Source organism: Piliocolobus tephrosceles, chromosome 20 (assembly GCF_002776525.5).
Source record: "Piliocolobus tephrosceles isolate RC106 chromosome 20, ASM277652v3, whole genome shotgun sequence".
Lineage (NCBI taxonomy): Eukaryota > Metazoa > Chordata > Mammalia > Primates > Cercopithecidae > Piliocolobus > Piliocolobus tephrosceles.
Window position 1 is genome coordinate 52,782,536 of NC_045453.1, and position 19,189 is coordinate 52,801,724.

At 41.0% G+C, this 19,189-nt stretch overlaps 1 protein-coding gene across 1 annotated transcript in view; it reads right to left on the minus strand.

Moving 5' to 3' along the window:
* PLCB4 (phospholipase C beta 4) overlaps window positions 1-19,189 on the minus strand; it is a 266,056-nt gene that overhangs the window by 120,227 nt on the left and 126,640 nt on the right. The window contains exon 6 of the mRNA XM_031934696.1: window positions 909-988. Coding sequence (XP_031790556.1) covers window positions 909-988 — 80 coding nt within the window. The remainder of the gene's footprint in view (window positions 1-908; window positions 989-19,189) is intronic.

The window sequence follows — 19,189 nt, forward strand, 5'->3', positions numbered from 1 at the left end:
CATTGCCAAGTGAGTATGATGAATCACACTCTTGGTGCTCGGGCATAATTTTGAGAGATGCAGGCTTATCCCTGCAATTTCTCCACATGGTTACTCTTGGCACCTCACAGCTGCCTGCCAATGGCCCTGTGAAGGCAGATGGCCCCCACCTTCATGGATCACTGCTTTTCAAACTGGCTGACATTTGACTTTGGCTAGGATTCCTTTGTGGGTGATTTTCATGTCACCTTGAAAGGTTAACTTGGGTAGGGTTTAAATCTACCACTGTAGTACTCCTCTGGATTTCAGATACTGTAAGCTGGAGTAATTCCTTCTTTCATGGAAACAATAAATTCGGAAATCATCATTGGATCCTTGATCAAATCTTTACATGACTGAATCCTACAGAAAAAAATTCAGAGGTATCTTTGAATTCCTGATTGTGTGCTAAACAGGGAGCACGGCACTTGGAGCTGAGGCTTCTTTTTCACCCTAGCATGGGTGCATTGGCAAGTGCTTCTCTTGGCCACACTCCTCATTTCTCAGTTTTATGCAGCAGAGGATTGAATTATCCCAGCACTCAGCGATGGCCCCAGACATGGGCAGAGCTGTCTGTCAGAAAACTCAGTCTGGGGACACAAAAGCCAGTACCCACAACTGAGAGGATACAGAGTGACTGAGGTTCCAGTGTCCTTTGGCCATCAACTATTCTTTTCATACAGGTTTTGGGCTGTGGGTTTATCATGCATACCCTTCTAGGTGGTATGAAGAGTACCGATGTGTATCGGCCAACTCCACGGTCAGCAGCATGGAAGGAAAGACAAGTAGGAATTTGCCTGAGGAGGAAGGAACCAGCCAGCCTTCATCTCTCCATCTGACCATTTGTTTGATAACTGCCAAGCAGAAAGAGTAATGCAAACAACACTCACTGTTTCTTGAGGCACGTCATTGGACTGACATTGTTGGCCCTGAAGTTGTGTATGATTGATCTCAGGCCTTCTACCCATTGCTGAAAGAGAAAAACAATATTCTTGGTGAGCAAATCTGCTGGAGTCAATTAGAGTGGTTTTTATTAGATAGATTGTATCCATTTTGTGTAATAAAAACACAAACTCTTCTTTTGTCCCTTTCCTGTTGCACAGCCATCTATATTTTGCCTGCTCATATTTTATTCTTTAATAAACAGCTTTCATTCTTTCCATGAAGACAAATGTGCCATCTATTGTGCCATTAAACTGTGGGCTGCCACAAAGGAATGCTGCCCACTGATTGACTTGTGAAGCTTTCTATTTGCGGCTTGTTTAAATATAAGCCCTTTTTCAGTTGCTGACAATCTTAGTTATTTCCAACCAGCATTATACAATGCATAATGACATATTTAACTATTTTCATTTTAGAGGATAAATGCATAGGGTTTCATCAATTTTATTGTGTGATCCTTTCAATCTAAGAGTTTGTTACGTATCTTACCTGACTACGTTTTCCAGCAAAGCCTTAAAAAGTAAAACATTCTTTGACGGCCAGGGTGATCAGAGCAAACAGCGATGTGTTCACATAATTTCTGTATAAGGCCTTGGACCTCACTTGTAGTTCATACCATCACTCCATGGATTTACAAGGACAAGTGAAGGGAGATTGTACATGGCAGGAGAGGAATTTGGGTCTCTAAAAGGGCATTTACTAGAAAAGTTTAGCCCATGAATTAAGGCCAAATCTGCCCTTGGGTCCAAAAACTGATGCCAATGAATGCCATAAAAGAATCATACCCTTGGTAAAACACTTCGTAGCAAATTGATATTGTTGGTTAAACAGAACTGTGGCCCACACATAAGCTGATTCCTTACCTTCTTAGGTTTACAGCCTGACTGCTTAGATTTATGGCTTAGTGCTGAGGAAGGGAAAATATCTTGGAATAGACAGTAATATAGATGTAAACTCTATCTGCACTGTCTAGTATGGTATCCACTAGCCACATACGGCTATTTAAATTTAATAAAGTTCAGTGTCTCGTTTGTACTAATCACATTTTACATGCTTAAACACCAATATGGGGTTGATGGCTCAGACAGTGCAGATAAAGAATATTTCCATCAAAATAGATGGGACTGTTGGACAGCACTGCCTAGTAGAACCAGGTTTAAAAAAGTCAAGCAATTTACTCTCTGTGAGGGCAGAGGTGATGACTGCACTCCAACAGAGTATGGTTTTGTTTTGCTTTGTTTTTTGCTGTTTAACATTTCTTTTAATTGTGTTAAAAATGGACATAACATAAAATTTATCCCTTCACCGTTTTTAAACGAAAAATTCAGTGGCAGTAAGTACATTCACATTGTTATGCAACCAACATAAACAGTCATCTCCAGAACTCTTTTCCTCTTGCAAAACTGAAACTCCATATCCATTAAATAACTCCCCATCCCCCCTCCTCTCAGCCCTTGATTAATATTAATACCATTCTCCTTTCTGTCTCTATGATTCTGACTATGCTAGGTGTGTCATATAAGTGGAACCACACAGAATTTGTCGTTTCGTGACTGGCTTTCTTCACTTAGCATAATGCCCTCAAGGTTCATCCATGCTCCACCATGTATCGGAATGTCTCGCCTTTTAAAGGCTGAATACGCTCATCTCTTCATCTCTGATGGACTCCTTGTCCATTGTGAACTGTATGTCTACTATGAACACTGGTATCCAAATAACTCAAGTTACTGCTTTCCATTCTTATTTGTGGATAAATAACCAGATGTGGAACTTCTGGATCATAAAGTAATTCTATTTTTTAATTTTTAAAGGAAAGACCATACTCTTTTTCATCGTGGCCATACCATTTTTCCCCCCACCAACAAAGGACTGCAAATGCAACAAGGGAACCCTTTTGCTCAAGGGTTCTAATTTGTCTACATCTTCAACAACACTTGTTATTTTTCTGGGATCTTTTGTTTGTTTGTTTTCTTAAGTAGTAGCCAAACTAATGGGTGTGAATCTAATAGATTTTACTGATCCTGATCATACCTAACAGTGTTCTAAGGGAAGGCTCAGGGGTTATAAGAGGTAAATTTTCTTTTGTGACTAGCAAAAGCAGAGCTGTAAATAGCATCGAAAGCCTCAGCAAGCATAATGGTGGAGTCAGGATTCTGAAGGAAGACGAAGAAATGAAATAGTAGAATTAAAGAAATGCCTCAATTATTTTTCATCGGCAAACCTCACTTCCTCTATCAGGCTAAATATGGACTATAACTCCCTGGAGACTATCAAATATCCTGTTATTGACCTAACAAACCACAGGCCCACACAGAGTTTCCCAAGAATAGACAGAAAAAGCACAAATAATTGGGTTGGCATTAACTGGGATGTATTTTCTCAACCTGCAGGCTTATTACATGTTCCAAAACACAAAACAAAGTCCATAGTTTCCTAGGTCAAAAAAAAAAAAAAAAAAAAAAAAGTGGACAATTTCTGAGACTGTTCACTGAGCTTTTTCTGATCATTCTAATTTAGTTGTTTCTCAAGATAAATTACAGTGGTGGTGCACTTTGAAGAGGCTTAAACAACTTTCATCCATCTTTCGAACAGACAACGCTGGCAAGGAATCTTGTTTACTGTGATGGAAAGGTCAGTGAGAGTGACCTTTAAGGCCATCACTCCAGTGACAGGGCCCATGCTTTAGTTAGTAGGAAATGCCACCAGCATCCTCAGAAGCCCTAAAGGGCACTGGGAGGGAAGGTTGCTGCCTCTTTCTTCTTGCAATGATGAAAAGTGAGGTCAACGGCCTTGCCTAAGGTCACAGAGCAGCTGGTGCAGGGCAGACAGGCAACAAGAGCTCTGTGGTACATTCTTCGTGTTGGGGATTTTTATTTTCACCCAATGGCTTGCCCACACTTCTCTCCTCATGACATGGTAAAGGCCCCTTCTATTACTGTTCGGGTAAAGTACACGTAACATAACAAGGGCAAAGGACAGTATGAAAAATATTAGTGCTTCTTTGTCTTGTTGTTGTTGTTTAACATAAAATAGATGAAATGCCAGCAGGTGTCAGTAGAGCCCTGGAGGTTTGTTGGAAAGTTGCACCAGGAGTAAACTAGATGACTTATCAACTTGTTTGACCATTTCCAGACTAACAGAAGCAATAAACCACGAATTGGATAATTTTTTGAATTGCTGAAAATAAGCTCGTGTGGTAATCATTTACATAGTGACCAGGAGGCTCATTTTCCAGTTTTTGGAACACAAGTCATTGGCTGGATGGCAACACGCTCCTGAGATGACTCCCGCCACACTGGGCACTTTCCTTCCGGTCCGGCCACCCCAAGCCAAAGCCTGAGTCTGGGTTCTAGGGAACCAGACCACACAGGAGGTCGTCTCTGATGTTCAGATCAGCATAGTTTCCCCGCTTCCCTAGTAGCTTGTTAATTGTTACTGTTCTCTCATTTTTTTAACCTTTTCTAACCATTCCTAAGTTAACTTAAAGCGTATTTCAGCCCTTCTAAGAAGAAAGGGGAAAGAAAGACTCTTCAAGGGACTTGAGGGCTTGTGCTGAATTGTTTGGAGGGCAAGGAGAGAAAGAGAAGCTGACTCTAATTCTTTCTTGGAACTTTTGACCTCTCCTCTGGGACTCCTTAAATTTATTTTCACCACCCAGACCCTGTCCAACTTCCAGGCAAATGTTTAGACCTTGCCCTTACCCATCTATCACCTTTACCCCAGGAACGTTATGACTGACATAGACAAAAATAATCCCTTTCCCATGAAAATACAAACGTAGAGAGACACAGATACAACAAATCCAAACAAAAAATACTATGAACTTACACTGAGCATATGTTTTACTTTTTTCTTTTAAAAATATTGCTTAGGGTTTTCCTCCCATGTTATGAAAACAGTATTTAAATATGCTTCATAGGAAAATGTAAAGCAAAGAAATATACACTAAGAAGCAAACATTGCCCCAAATCTCATGACGTATATTAAGAATTGGCCACCAATAACATTTTGCCATCAGTATTTCCTTTTTTTGTTGTTTTTCTGAGTTGGAGTCTTGCTCTGTCACCCAGGCTGGAGTGCAGTGGTACTATCTCGGCTCACTGCAACCTCTGCCTCCCAGGTTCAAGTGATTCTCCCACCTTGGCCTCCTGAGTAGATGGGACTGCAGGTGCCCGCCACCATGCTCGACTAATTTTTATTTTTGTACTTTTAGTAGAGATGGGGTTTTGCCATGTTGGCCAGGGTCTCGAACTCCTGACCTCAGGTGATCTGTCCGCCTCGGCCTCCTAAAGTGCCAGAATTACAGGCATGAGCCACTGCGCCCAGTCTGCTATCGGTATTTCTATCCTTTCACTAGGCACAGGCTGGTCTGTCATCCTAAAATAACTAGTCCTATCATTCATTAGGCAGCACTATTTCCAATCTTAGAGTTTCAATCTTATCTCTAGTTTTCGATCCTGAAGATTTATTTTTAGTCTTTAGTCAAAGAAGCATATTGTCAATGGAAAAATGAACAGAGACCCTGTGGCACTCTCCAAGTTTGTGACGTGATTTTCTCCAAAGGGACTCAGTAGTATCCTCCTTCATCTTTTGATGTTTGGCTCTCTATTTTCACAGAAGAGAGTACTGGTGAAGTCATCTTAACTAAGTTGTTCAAAAGTTAACTAGAGGCTTGTTATTAAAATGTAGTCCAGGGACCAGCAGCATCAGGATCACCTGAGAACTTGTTAAAATGCAAATTATCAGGCCCCAGGTTGAATCCGTCTTTAGGATGGGAAATAGGAATCTGTGTTTTAATCAGCCTTCCATGTGATTCTTTTGCACACAGACACACACATTTAAGAAGCACTGTTCTAAACTCTTACTACTCAAAGGGCCCCTAGACCAACAGCATCAACATCATCTGGGAGCTTGTTAGGAATGCAGAGTCCCAGGTCTCATCCCAGAACCATGGAAGCAGAACTTGCATTTTAGCAGGATGCCCAGGTGACTGGTGCGCACACTAGAATTTGAGAAGCATAGGTCTAAAAGAGCATCCCCTCTCAACTTGGAGCTCTCCTTCCACTGCCCATATAAGATGTGAGTTTGGTTTTTGTCTTTGTTTGACACACAACAAAATACCATATATGGGTAGCTTATAAACAACAGAAATTTATTTCTCACAGTTCTGGGGGCTGGGGAATCCAAGATCAAGGTGCCAACACATTCGGTGGCAGCTTTCTAGTTCATAGATGGTGCCTTCTAGCTGTGTCCTCATGCAGTGGAAAGGGCAAGGGGGCTATCTGGTGCCTTTTTAAAATAAGGACACTAATCCCATTCCTGAGGGCTCCATGCTTATGACCTAATCACCTCCCAAAGGCCCCATCCCCTAATGCCATCACCTTAGAGGGTAGGATTTCAGCTTATGAATTTTGGTAGGACACAAACATTCAGGACACAACAGCTTCCTAAGGGAGCTGCTGTTTCCGAGAGTGGGATATCCTATCTCATAGTGATGGCCTGGGAAGAGCCTCATGGTTCCAGACTCACTCTTGGTTTTTGTCATGGCCCACCCCATCTGGGCTGAACAAATGTGTTCACTAAAATGGAAACTCTGACCTGCACATTTTTAGGGGATTGAGGTTCACGTTTCTTGTATGTGGAAGCAAGAGGATGCAAGATGCTACAGGCAGCAGCTTTCATCTTCCCCATGTCTGAGCTGGGAGAAGAACCAATGACAGGGCCATCTGAAATATTTAAAACATGGGAACTTCTTGGTATTGGCAACTCACAAATCTAGATCGATGAATTTTTTTTGTTGTTTTCTTGTTTTACTTTTTTTTTTTTTTTGAGACAGGGTTTTGTTCTGTTGCCCAGGCTGGAGTGCAGTGGCCACAATCACAGCTCACTGCTGTCTTGACCTCCCTGGGACCAGATGATCCTCCCACCTCAGCTTCCCAGAAGCTGAGACCACAAGTGTGAACCACCACACCTAGGCAATTTTTGTATTTTTTGTAGACATGGGGGGGGGGGGGGTCTCTCCATGTTCCCCAGGCTGGTCTCAAACTCCTGGGCTCAAGTTATGTACCCGCTTGGGCCTCCTAAAGTCCTGGGATTACAGGCATGAGCCACTTCACCCAGCCTATTTTTTGTTTAAGTGAATGGAGATAAGAAAAAGTCGGCATTTTTCAAGTAGCTACTTTCTTTTCTTTTTTTTTTTTTTGAGATGGAGTCTCACTCTGTCACCCAGGCTGGAGTGCAGTGGCCGGATCTCAGCTCACTGCAAGCTCCGCCTCCCAGGTTCACGCCATTCTCCTGCCTCAGCCTCCCGAGTAGCTGGGACTACAGGCGCCCGCCACCTCGCCCGGCTAGTTTTTTGTATTTTTTTTTTAGTAGAGACAGGGCTTCACCGTGTTAGCCAGGATGGTCTCGATCTCCTGACCTCGTGATCCGCCCGTCTCGGCCTCCCAAAGTGCTGGGATTACAGGCTTGAGCCACCGCGCCCGGCCTCAAGTAGCTACTTTCAAGGTGACTAATTGCCCTATCAATTAGTTTTAATCTGCTCAAATAATATGTCAGGAATTATATGATTTGAAATATAGATTTTGACTCCTTGGCACTGTGAGTTCTGTTAAGACCTAAAGGGCATTCAAGAGATATAAGACCCATTTCCATGCACTTGGAGCAAACTATGAAGCTTTTCAAGTATAGATTTCCACAGGATCTAATCTTGTCTAAGATAGAATTCCTTATAAGGTGCTTAGATGTAAAACTGCAACATTTCACAAATCTCCAGATGAATGCTATTCAGTGCAGGAACTACACCTTCATCTTAAGCTAGAAATTTAGTTTCATGAAAGCATTTGAGCTTTAGCTTGCCACGAAATATAGCTAGTGCCTCAGATTCTAAAATAAATAGGGACTGTAGATAAATCACCACCAACATGTTTCCTCTTATGAGTCTATAAAAGCATGGCAAATGAAATCATTTCATTTTAATTAGGAGAAGGTTTAGTTGGCATTAAATTGTCAGCATTTAACTTTGAGGGCAGGGTAAAGGGAAGAGATTTCCAGCTGGTACATTGTTAAAAGAACTATGCGAATAGCACTTAGAGACTAGACTGGTAGTTCCCAGCACCTGTGGTACATTAGAATCACCTGGGGGAACTTATAAGCCATTTCAGAAGCCTGGGTCTCACCCTAGAGATTCTAACTAATAATTAGAATGTGCTTGGGCTATCAATTTCCTTTTTAAACACTGCAGATAATTCTAATGTGAACCTATAGTTGAGGACCACTGAACTAGATGATGTGAACTAAATTTGGTTTGGGCAGGTGTTTCTCAAACTTTAATGTGCATTTGGATCACCTGGGGGCATTTGTGAACCACAGAGTTGGATTCAGTAAGCCTGGCGTCTGCACTGAGATTCTGCATTTCTAACAAGCTTCCAAGAGATACCAGGCAGGCATTGGGGCTTGCCAGATTCCTGTGCCCTGGGCTCACAAGGATACCAGGGTTTGTACCTTATTTCTAAACAAATTGTGTATTTTGAATACCATGAAGAGCTCCACCAAAGAAAAGGTAGTTCCAGTCTACATTAGGCCAGAGGTTCTCAAGTGTGGTTCCCTTGATCAGCGGGTTGACATCGCGTAGGAGCTTACCATAAGTGCCCATTCTCAGGCCTTATCCCAAATCTACAGAATCAGCAACTTGGGGGCGGGGCCCAGTAATCTGCATTTTAACAAGCCTCCAGGTGTCTATCATGCAGCAACCACTCCAGTAGGCGAGTATCAGAGCACCTGGTGCTAATGAGAGAGAAAATTAACTGAAGGGGATGTGTAGGTGGCCACAGAAGGGTAGGCTTGTTTTATTTTGAATTAATTTTATTGAGGTATAATTTATATATAATGATTGACTTTTCAGCTTTGATTTAAATTTTTCAAATGCTAACTAACCACCTTTAGGGCGATTACTTAAAATTTTAAATTCTCATTCCCTGGTTTTGCATGAAAATTCACACACACCCCACTGCATGTGTTGAAGTATTTGAAAGAAATTTACAGGTAACAAAAGCAATGTAGGCACCCATAGGGAGGTTGGGTAAGAGGGTATTTCAAGCCACAGGAAATTCAGGAGCTGGTGATTTCTAGGATCAATAAGGCAGCAGGGAGCTGGCCCAGAGGAAGACTGTTGGAAGTTACAGCTCCTCCTGCTTGAAAAAGTTCTGGTCTGGAAGATCTGGGCTTCTGGAGATAACTCTTACTAGATGATTCAGTACAGAAACCAGACAGAGGTCTACTTCTTAGAATTGGGGTACATGATCAGAACATGACTTGGGCCACTACAGAAACCAGACAGAGGTCTACTTCTTAGAATTGGGGCACATCAGAACATGACTTGGGCCACCAACTGCCCAGTCTAGACCTAAGGACCAAGGCCAGAGCCAGTAGAGCAGCAGGAGGAGCCAGAAGCTAAGGGCCAGCATTCCCAAAGCCTGGGTCCCCATTCCCACAGCATTTGGTCCAGGTCTGAGGCCTGGGAATTATAAAATCCCAGCAGCAGAGGTGGAGAGTGAGAAGCTGATGGTACAGGCGGGACTTGACAACTGAAATGAACATTTTATCTTTCTAAAGTATTCATCTAGGACACTAAATCCAGGATAAAAACCCAGGATGGAAAGCTACATCAGTGAGCCTGTGCTAAGGACTGACAGCAACCTACTTCTGAAACTGGTGGCTAAAAAGCAACAGGAGTTTTGCCCCCCATCAAAATTAAAAAGACAACCCAATATTAATTTCAAAAGCCCTTGGGAAGTCAGTAATAATCCTCATCAAGTTTTCAAATTCTAAAAGAGAATTGAAAGGGGGAAAAAGAGAGCAACTGGGGTCTCTTTTTCTTGACAGTCTGAAGCTACAGAGTAAAGTTGATGAAAGTGAAAGAAGACACGTATTAAGTGCCATATGATTTTTAAATCACCCTCAGAGCATGCTGAATGAGTATTTGAGCAAGAAATAAGCTGCCGTCTATGAATATGGGTTGCTGTGTTTGAAAGATAGAACTGAATGGGTGAGGATAATATTTATACATTCCTAGACAATATTAAATCATATGATTCTTTCACCCTCAGAGCATGGTGAATGAGTATCTGTGCAAGAAATAAGCTGCCATCTAGGAGTATGGGTGGCTGTGTTTGAAAGATATAATTGAATGGGTGAGGATAATATTTACACATTCCTAGACAAAATTAATTTAGTCAGTCCCAGAGAGTCAAAACAGTCTATCAGTCTGGCTGGTTATCTTAACAACACTGGCCAGTTAGGTCAAAAAAGGCCTCTAAATAGTCACAAGAAAAAAGAGGACACCTGTGCTGTTCTTGGTCGCACTCAGAAGCTGCAGTCCCAAACTCACACCAAATGGCTTTCTTTGTTAGCATTCCTTAGACACAATTTTTGCATTGCCTAAGCCTGATTCTATATATTAATAGATACCCTGTAGCAATGTTCTATTGGATCTATAAAACTTGTCACAAATAATTGCATCCATTTCCAAATATCTACTACAATAAATATACTGTTATGGACACAAAAGATCAGGAGAGAAAAATGTATACATAGAGTATACTTATATTAATGCCTATGTTCACTTGTGCTTCTGATTTTAGATATACAACACATGATGTTCTTTAGTGCCTCAAAGTCTGCAGACCAACTACATTCCTACACCCCCAGAAATCTTTCAAAACGAAAATAAGACATTTGGTTTATTTTATGTAACATTATTTGGCATCCAAATGGAGAGCTCTAAAAGAATGGAGGGATTTTAAAATGTTGAGAAAACCAAAAGCATTATCTTATGCCAGTCAGCAACCATCAGTTTTTTGACAGCATACTTTTGGTCTCAACTCAGTCAAATTTGTAAAATTCTGTTGGTATGGGATGAGTAAACAGCTGGTGAATTAAAAGGTGTCCATAAAGTTGTTTCTTTAGTTAATGGCCTGTATTTATAACCCCCACGGTCACATTCTTCCTGACATATACCTGTTGACAATGTTGGCAAATTAAGTCATGCCAAAGTAAATAGTATTTCAACTTGATGACAATCCTACCTGCTTAGCCTGAGATCAATATAATCAATCAAGAAGCCTTTGTCTAACTCTCAATTAGGCAGCATCAACCAATTTAGTTCAGGCAAATCAAATCTATAGGTAGTTCTATAAACTAAATAGGACTTTCAATATAAGAGCTACTAAAAGGAATCTAAATCGGTGGGCTTGAGTTTCATGACCTGGTTCTCTCTCTTTTAAGATAGTCTCACCACACACAGCAGAAAAAAGCGAGGAGTGAAGACAAGTGGAAGTGGAAAAATAGGGAAAATAAATAGAATATTTATGGTAAATATGAATAAATGAATGCTTAGATTACATCATTGTTTTGATACTTCTAGAAAAATATTGAGCTGAATAATGCGTCTACAACATAATTTACTGACTTTGCTTAAGTACCACACTGGTTCTGAAACATTTTAACAGTGTCACATCAAAAAAAAAAAAAAAAAAAAAAAGTTTAGGAAACAGCTGAATAGCTTTCCTCCTTGCTGAGATCCACATAAGAATAATACTTCTTCTGAAAGTGCTACCAAAAAGAAACCTGTCTAAAGGCTTTCTTATGCTTAGCTGACCAAACAACCCCCTTGACATGTGGACATTTTTAAGGAATCCTTTTTTCAGGCCACTAATTTGGGAAGTACTACTGTATGACTATAGCTCTCACAGATAATGATCTTAAAACATTGGCCTAAAACATTTGATCACACAGTGGTACAGGTGAAAGGGGCTGTTCGTCCCTGCCTGCCCCGTTTTTATATAGATAAGCAAAATAAGCCAACTGGTTGCATACGGTGGCTCACGCCTGTAATCCCAACACTTTGGGAGGCCGAGGTGGGTGGATTACTTGAGGCCAGGAGTTTGAGACCAGCCTGGTCAACATGGTGAAACCCGGTCTCTACTAAAAATACAAAAATTAGCCAGGCATGGTGGCATGCACCTGTAATCCCAGGTACTTGGGAGGCCAAGGCACAAGAAAAACTTGAACTCGGGAGGTAGAGGTTGCAGTGAGCTGAGAACACACCACTGTATTCCAGCCTTGGGGGACAGAGTGAGACTCTGCCTAAGGGAAAAAAAGAAAAAGAAAAAGAAGCCAACTGTGAATTGCAGCATAGGGTGGTGGTAGAATTCAGGATGTAGAGCACTAGAGACAGCCACTGCCTGGGTCCAAAACACCACTTACTGGACGTATGGCCTTGGAAAAGTCAAGTTACTCAACCTCTCTGGGCGTCTTTATTTGTAAAATGAGGATAGTCATAATACCTGTCCCACAGACTTGTTGTGAGAGTTAAATGAGATAATACATATCAAGCACTTTGAACAGTGTCTGACACAGAATATGAACTATTTTCCAGCTGCTGCTGCTACTATTATTAGTATTATTATTAGAGGCCAAGAAATCTTTTCCATTAAGAGCCAGATAATAAATATTTTGGGCTGTAGGGGCACACATTGTTCTCTGTTGTTTAGTTTTCCTGTTTTTATTTTATTTTATTTTAATTTATTTTATAAAAGTCGCTTCAAAAATGTTAAAGCCATTCTAAGTTCATTGGACATACAGAATCAGGCTAAGGGTTGTGTTCAGCCCACGGCCTGCACCTGCCAACCCCAGATTATGATCATTAAATTACCGGCTCCAGATCATAGAGCTTGGAGGCAACAAAGTCTCATGTAATACAAGGAATTCTACCCACCTCTTCATACCATCCATTTTTTAATTTTGCCACACAGATGAGAAAACATACAAATACATGTCGGCCCATGTTAGCATACATTATGTTCCCAATGGCAATTTTTTGCTAGCACTGGAAACTGGGGCTATGTGGAAAATGGAAAAGCAATTTAAAGTCAGTGACATTTTTCTCTCCCAGGGGCCAAAAGGTGAAATACAAACTTCACATTATGCTTCTAGTGCAATTAGAGTAATTCATTTTGCATTCCCTTGGTGGAGTCATTTGATAACACTTGCAACTAGGACAAAATGAGCTCCTCGGGGCTGGGCCTAGAGTCTCTTCTTATGAAACCTGTCAAGTTCATGAAATGCAGTGGTGAGAAAGGCTCCAGCACTGAAAACCATGTGCCCCATGAAGAGCACAGCATTTCGAACACAACTGTGAAGGAGGCTGGATGATTTCTAAAACAGCAAGAGCTGAGCGCCCATGAAAATCCACCTCATGGAGCATGGGGATTTGCAATTACATTGAAGCCTAAGAAAAAGCTTTAATTTAAACAGGAAAATGCATATAATAAAATGCAGTATATTAAACAGCATGAGTCCAACTACATATAAAAAGGAAATTATGTGGGTAATAAAAAGACACATTAGAGTGGTTATCAGCGCCGTGGGGAGAGGGGATGGGGAGGAACTGCTTATTGGGCATGGGGTTTCCTTTGGGGGTGATGAAAATGTTTTGAACGTAGGTAGAAGTGGTACTTGCTCATCATTGTGAATGTACTAAATGGCACTGAACTGTTCACTTTAAAATGGTTAATTTTATGTTATGCAAATTTCACTTGAATTATGAAAAGACACAGAAGGGGAAATGCACTCTAGGGGATGTTTAGTTTCTTTTTCTTTTACTATCCTGTACTTTCTACATAGAATGTAGTGCAACTACTCCTCTATCATGAACAATATTCCCTTAGCATTCAGGAAACACCAGTCAACAGTATAAAAACATACTGTCCATGCAAATGTTTAAATGACCTTGTCAACATGGTCAGTGCAGTTGCAGAGAACTGGGGAGTTAAGCGGAGGCTTGAGGCTTCTTTCATCTTTGATACTCCCATCCAAGGAAACCACTTCACTGATGCAGGTGACAAAATTCCCTGAAAACAACCGCAAATATCCTCTAGCTTCAGCTGCATGTTCCTGAAGAATCATTTTGACAGGAAACTTTTTTTTTTTTTGAGACAGTCTTGCTCTGTCGCCCAGGCTGGAGTGCAGTGGCCCGATCTCAGCTCACTGCAAGCTCCGCCTCCCGGGTTTACGCCATTCTCCTGCCTCAGCCTCCAGAGTAGCTGGGACTACAGGTGCCCGCCACCTCGCCCGGCTAGTTTTTTGTATTTTTAGTAGAGACGGGGTTTCACCGTGTTAGCCAGGATGGTCTCGATCTCCTGACCTTGTGATCTGCCCGTCTCAGCCTCCCAAAGTGCTGGGATTACAGGCTTGAGCCACCGCGCTCGGCGACAGGAAGCTTTTAAGTAAGTCCAGCATTAAGAAAAACGACAGCTAAAAATCCACATTTTATTCCTTATGAAAGTAGGGAGTTTCAAAAAACAAACAAACAAACATAGACCTTTTCAGGATGTCAGAGGCCTAGAGATGTCCCACAGAGACAGAATAGAGCTCGCCCCATGGACAAGCCCCTAAGGATCCTGAGTAGTATATGATCTCTGTCCTATTGCATCGCCCATAGCAGGTCATGCAACTAACAGGTTCTTCAGAGAAAAAAATTTAAACAAATTCATTGTTCCTTTTTCTACCTGACCCAAAGTAACCAGGCCCTCAATTTCTGATTAGCTGTATCATCATACTCCTAGTTAATCAGAATGAGAATCTGGTCTCTATTTTAGCTTCTCTAACTTTACCCAGGAACAAAACCTCTGGATTCCACATTAAATGTTTCCCAGATCTTTCCTTCTTGTGTAACTGATTGAAGCCAAGAACAACTGATTTTCTGCATTCTCTCTCAGGATCTCTCAACCTTTAATGTCCACAGGAAATATCTGGAATGACTTCTCTCACCTCTCCAACTACAAAGCCTCCTATCCTAGTAGCTGACTCCTGGTGTCATGATGATGTAGTCCAGGTTAAGCTTATCTAGGGATTTCCATGTGTATACAAGTGTCCTGTCAAAGCAACTAACCTGGACTGTCCTTTGCTCCTGATATACTTTATTTTGCAAAGAGAGCCCTTCCTTAAGTCTTTTTTTTTTTTTTTTTTTTTTTGAGATGGAGTCTCACTCTGTTGCCAGGCTGGAGTGCAGTGGCATGATCTTGGCTCACTATGACCTCCACCTCCCGGGTTCAAGTGATTCTCCTGCCTCAGCTTCCTGAGTAGCTGGAACTACAGGCATGGGCCACCAGGCCTGGCTAATTTTTGTATTTTTAGTAGAAACAGGGTTTCACCATGTTAGCCAGGATGGTCTCGATCTCTTGATCTTGTGATCCACCCGCCTCGGCCTCCCAAAGTGCTGGGATTACAGGTGTAAGCCACCATGCCTGGCCAGTCCTTCCTTAAGTCTTATAAGAGAAAGTGACTTCAAAGGACACATGGTGCAATTCCCTTCTTTTACAAATGAGGATTAAAAAGATTAATATAATTGAAATGATTTGTCCAAGTTCAGGTTTCATCAAAAAAATAATTACTGGATGAATAGCTGAATGAAGAAATAAAGGAACAAAGCTATGTTTCATTTAAAATGCCAATAAGGGGAACACATTAAGTCAATATTAGCATTCATTTTAGTGCAAGTGTGTTAACGCCACATGGTGCCCGATGTCTATAGCTAGAGTTCTAAATGATCACAGACACCTTTGTCATTTTGCACAATGTTTAAAAAATGAGTTGTCAACATTTTAATATCAAGAGATTTCATGTAAAAAAAACCACGTTAGTATTAAATGAACATGAAAACAATCTAGAAACCTCAGGCCCATGTTTTGGTAGTTGAAAAACCAGCTGGAAATAAGTGAAAGTGCCTCCCTCAACAGCATATGTACACTCCGACTTGCTAAAGTCCACACCCTCCCATATTTGTCTTTGCCTGACACTTTCTCAGCTATTCACATCATCTCCCTGGCTCCCGCAGGCATCTGAGTTCACAAAATCTGGTCTAAAGGAACTATCACTTTTGGTGATGCATAAACAAATAATTCAGAGTTCAGAGAGAGCCATCATGGATGAGACACTGAGGTAGCAGCTGCTAGGATAGATGGTCTTGTAAGAACAAATGAGAACTGAAAGGCAAGGAAAAGGAGCCACAGAGGAAAAAGGTCATCATAGGAGGCCCCAGGAGATGGATCTCACCAGATCCACAGATTCTCTGATGACCACAGCCCATGTAAGGCAGAGACTGATGGTCTGTAAATTCAACCCAGCAATAGAAATAACAATAAAACCCAGTATCTTTATTTGGCAAAAAGAAAACTCTTAGGTGGGATGGGGCATTTAAACTTAAGAATATGCACTCAATTATTTGCTCTGATTCACAGCTCTGCACTCCGGACAGCTTCTTAATGCCCCCCCTCTCATTGATTTGTTTCCAATGAACTCAGAAGAGCTTCAAGAAAAACAACTAACAAGAAAATGTCAACTTTCAGTCTTGGAAACACGAAAAAAAAAAAAATTAACACAGAGACCTACACACTCATCCCACACTTGAGCCTCAAAAACTGTTGAGGCAATGTGGTGAAGAAGCTTTTATTAATTAGTATACTGGGGTTTGGTTGATCAACAGGCAGTTCAGATTTACAATTTAGCTGCTTTAGTATTCAGCAGGCATTGGCTCAGTTGAGCCTGGGCAGCAGACCACTAAATTAATGTAATTTCTTCAAGGCCCTCTGCAAGTAAAGCAGGATATAAATGCTAGTGATTGAGCTTTTCTGCGTAACAGTGGTTCTCTAACTTGAGTGTGCATCAGAAATCACCTGGAAGGCTGGTGAAATCCCAGGTTTCTGATTCAGTAGGGTGGGGCATGGCCTGGGAATCTGCATCTCTAATAAGTTCTCAGGTATTGAGAGCCACTGGCCTATACAGTACAATTAAAACTAAATTTTAAGAAATGCAATAGCACTTCTAAGAAGCCCCCAGATGAGGCTGAAGTCTCTGATCCTTTGGGGTAATGCTGTGGTTGAGTATCAGTAGAGGAACTGGCTGCAGGGCTTGGAGGCTTTGCAGGATGTTAGCAAAGCCAGTAGGACTCAATTTAAATAGAGACTCAATTTTTTTTTTTTTTCAATGAAACAAAGAACAAATTCCTTTTCCTGGAACCATTGCAGTAAATCTTCCACTCAACACAATTCAAGTTTAGCAAAGCAATTTTGACATTCAGCCCAATTTGTTAAAATAATAATTTATTACTGGTAACAAATGACCTGACTTTATCTTTTTGTATACAAAAGAATACATAATATTTTTGTAATTTAATTTCCATAGTGGTTATTCACATGCTTATTTGATGACTTGATTACAAGGCATAATTTATGAAGTTTGCCAAATATTTACAAACCTGCATAAAGTATAATGAGCAGTCTGGTCTAAACTCAATCCCAATCTTTGCATTTTGAATCTCATAATAGCAGCTTATTTTTTGTAATCAAAGAAAAATTCAACTTGGTATAAAATAATAGACTTATTTATGGAGATGTTGAATGAGGCCTGCATTTCCATCTTACATCTAGTGACTCTGTGATTTCAGTTTGCTGTGCAGTGCCAGCTGTAACTTATTAATGAAAGACATCTGAACTGCCTTCAACTTGCTAGACACCGAAATCCTTCCAAGCTAGTTGTATTCTGAGTGAGGGAAAAAAAAGAAAACGTGAGAGGAACTAACATTGCTTTTCTAATGAAATTAATTTATTAGAAAGCTCAGTATTCAATTATTTGTATAGCTTCTTGTAAAACAGTGAGCAAAAAGATGAGAATGATTCCAGAATTTAAAAAAAAAAAAAAAAGAGCTTTACAGTTTAGAAAAAAATGGGAAAATAGATTCATTTGGCTGCATTTATTCTTTTTTTGAGACGGAGTTTCACTCTTGTCGCACAGGCTGGAGTGGAGTGGCACAATCTCGGCTCACTGTAACCTCTGCCTCCTGGGTTCAAGCAATTCTCCTGACTCGGCCTCCAGCATAGCTCGGATTATAGGCACCCACCACCACACCCGGCTAATTTTTTTTTTTTTTTTAATGTTTAGTAGGTTGCATTTATTCTTAAATGTTTTAAGCTTTATGACATATAAGACTCACCTATTACTGAAAGGCATACTAGGTTTAGGGTAAATATGACAGCACTTTGTTAGTAATTCTTTTTAACAGACTGTTTGTTGTTCAGGAGAGGAAATGAAAGCTAAATTTTCTAACTGTAACAACAGGAAGGATTTAGGTAAGCAGGAGATATAATGATCCAAACTGGAAAGAGGCCAGGACACCAGGGTCAAAACCTCCAGTCTCATCATGGATTCTTAGCAGCAGCCCTATTACATCCTGAAATGTGACTCTAAAAATAACACACGGGATCCCAGATTTTTGTGTTCCCTTTAGACTATCATTGAATCACATTTTCTCAGTCTTGTTGTCAAAGGATCACCTTCCTAGCTGTTCTAACAACTAAACTGTACAAAACTGAGGTGTACAACATTAAGGATTATACATCTTTATCACCTGGGTTGGAATTCATTTAGTCAACATAAATACCTCAATAGAACAGGTGCAAAATTGAGGTGTACAACATTATGGGATGTACTGATTTGAGCCATCTCTCCTGGACTGTATTTGCTCAGGGCACAGGGCGAAGTGGGTGCAGCATATAGAGCATGAGAAGACCTAGTTTTAGGTTGAACTCTGGCCCAGCTTGCTGTGTGGTCTCAGTTCCTTTACCTCTCTGGCTTCCTTTTTCTCATCTGAAAAATGAGGTGAGAAGCCCTCTGTCCTGCAGACAGAGGAAGAAAATAAATGAATAAATGGATATTATGGTAAGTAAGTAGTGTTAAGAAGAAACATAAAGCAGGAAAAGGAGTGAGGAAGTGCTGAAGGCTGGTGAAATGGGACGCTCCTGCTAAGGCAATTTTCCAGCAGACACATGAGGGCTGTAGGGGAGAAAGGTCTGTGTGTAACTGGGAAAGAGGGTGATCCAGACAGAAGGAACAGGAAATGCTGAGTCCAAGAGGCTAGAAGAAAATGCATAGGAGGAAAGAGAGAGATTAAGGTAGAAAGGTGAAGGGAGGTGGGGATGATATCTAGCAGGGCGTTGGAGGGTTCTGAGCAGTGTAGTGATGTGATCTGAATTACATTTCAAAACATCCCTCCATCTGCTGTTTTTAGACTAGACTAAAATGGGCATGGCTAAGGCAAAGAGACCAATTAGACACCTCTTGGGGCACAAGAGGGAAGACATGATATTGGCCTTGACCACTGTGTCATGATGAT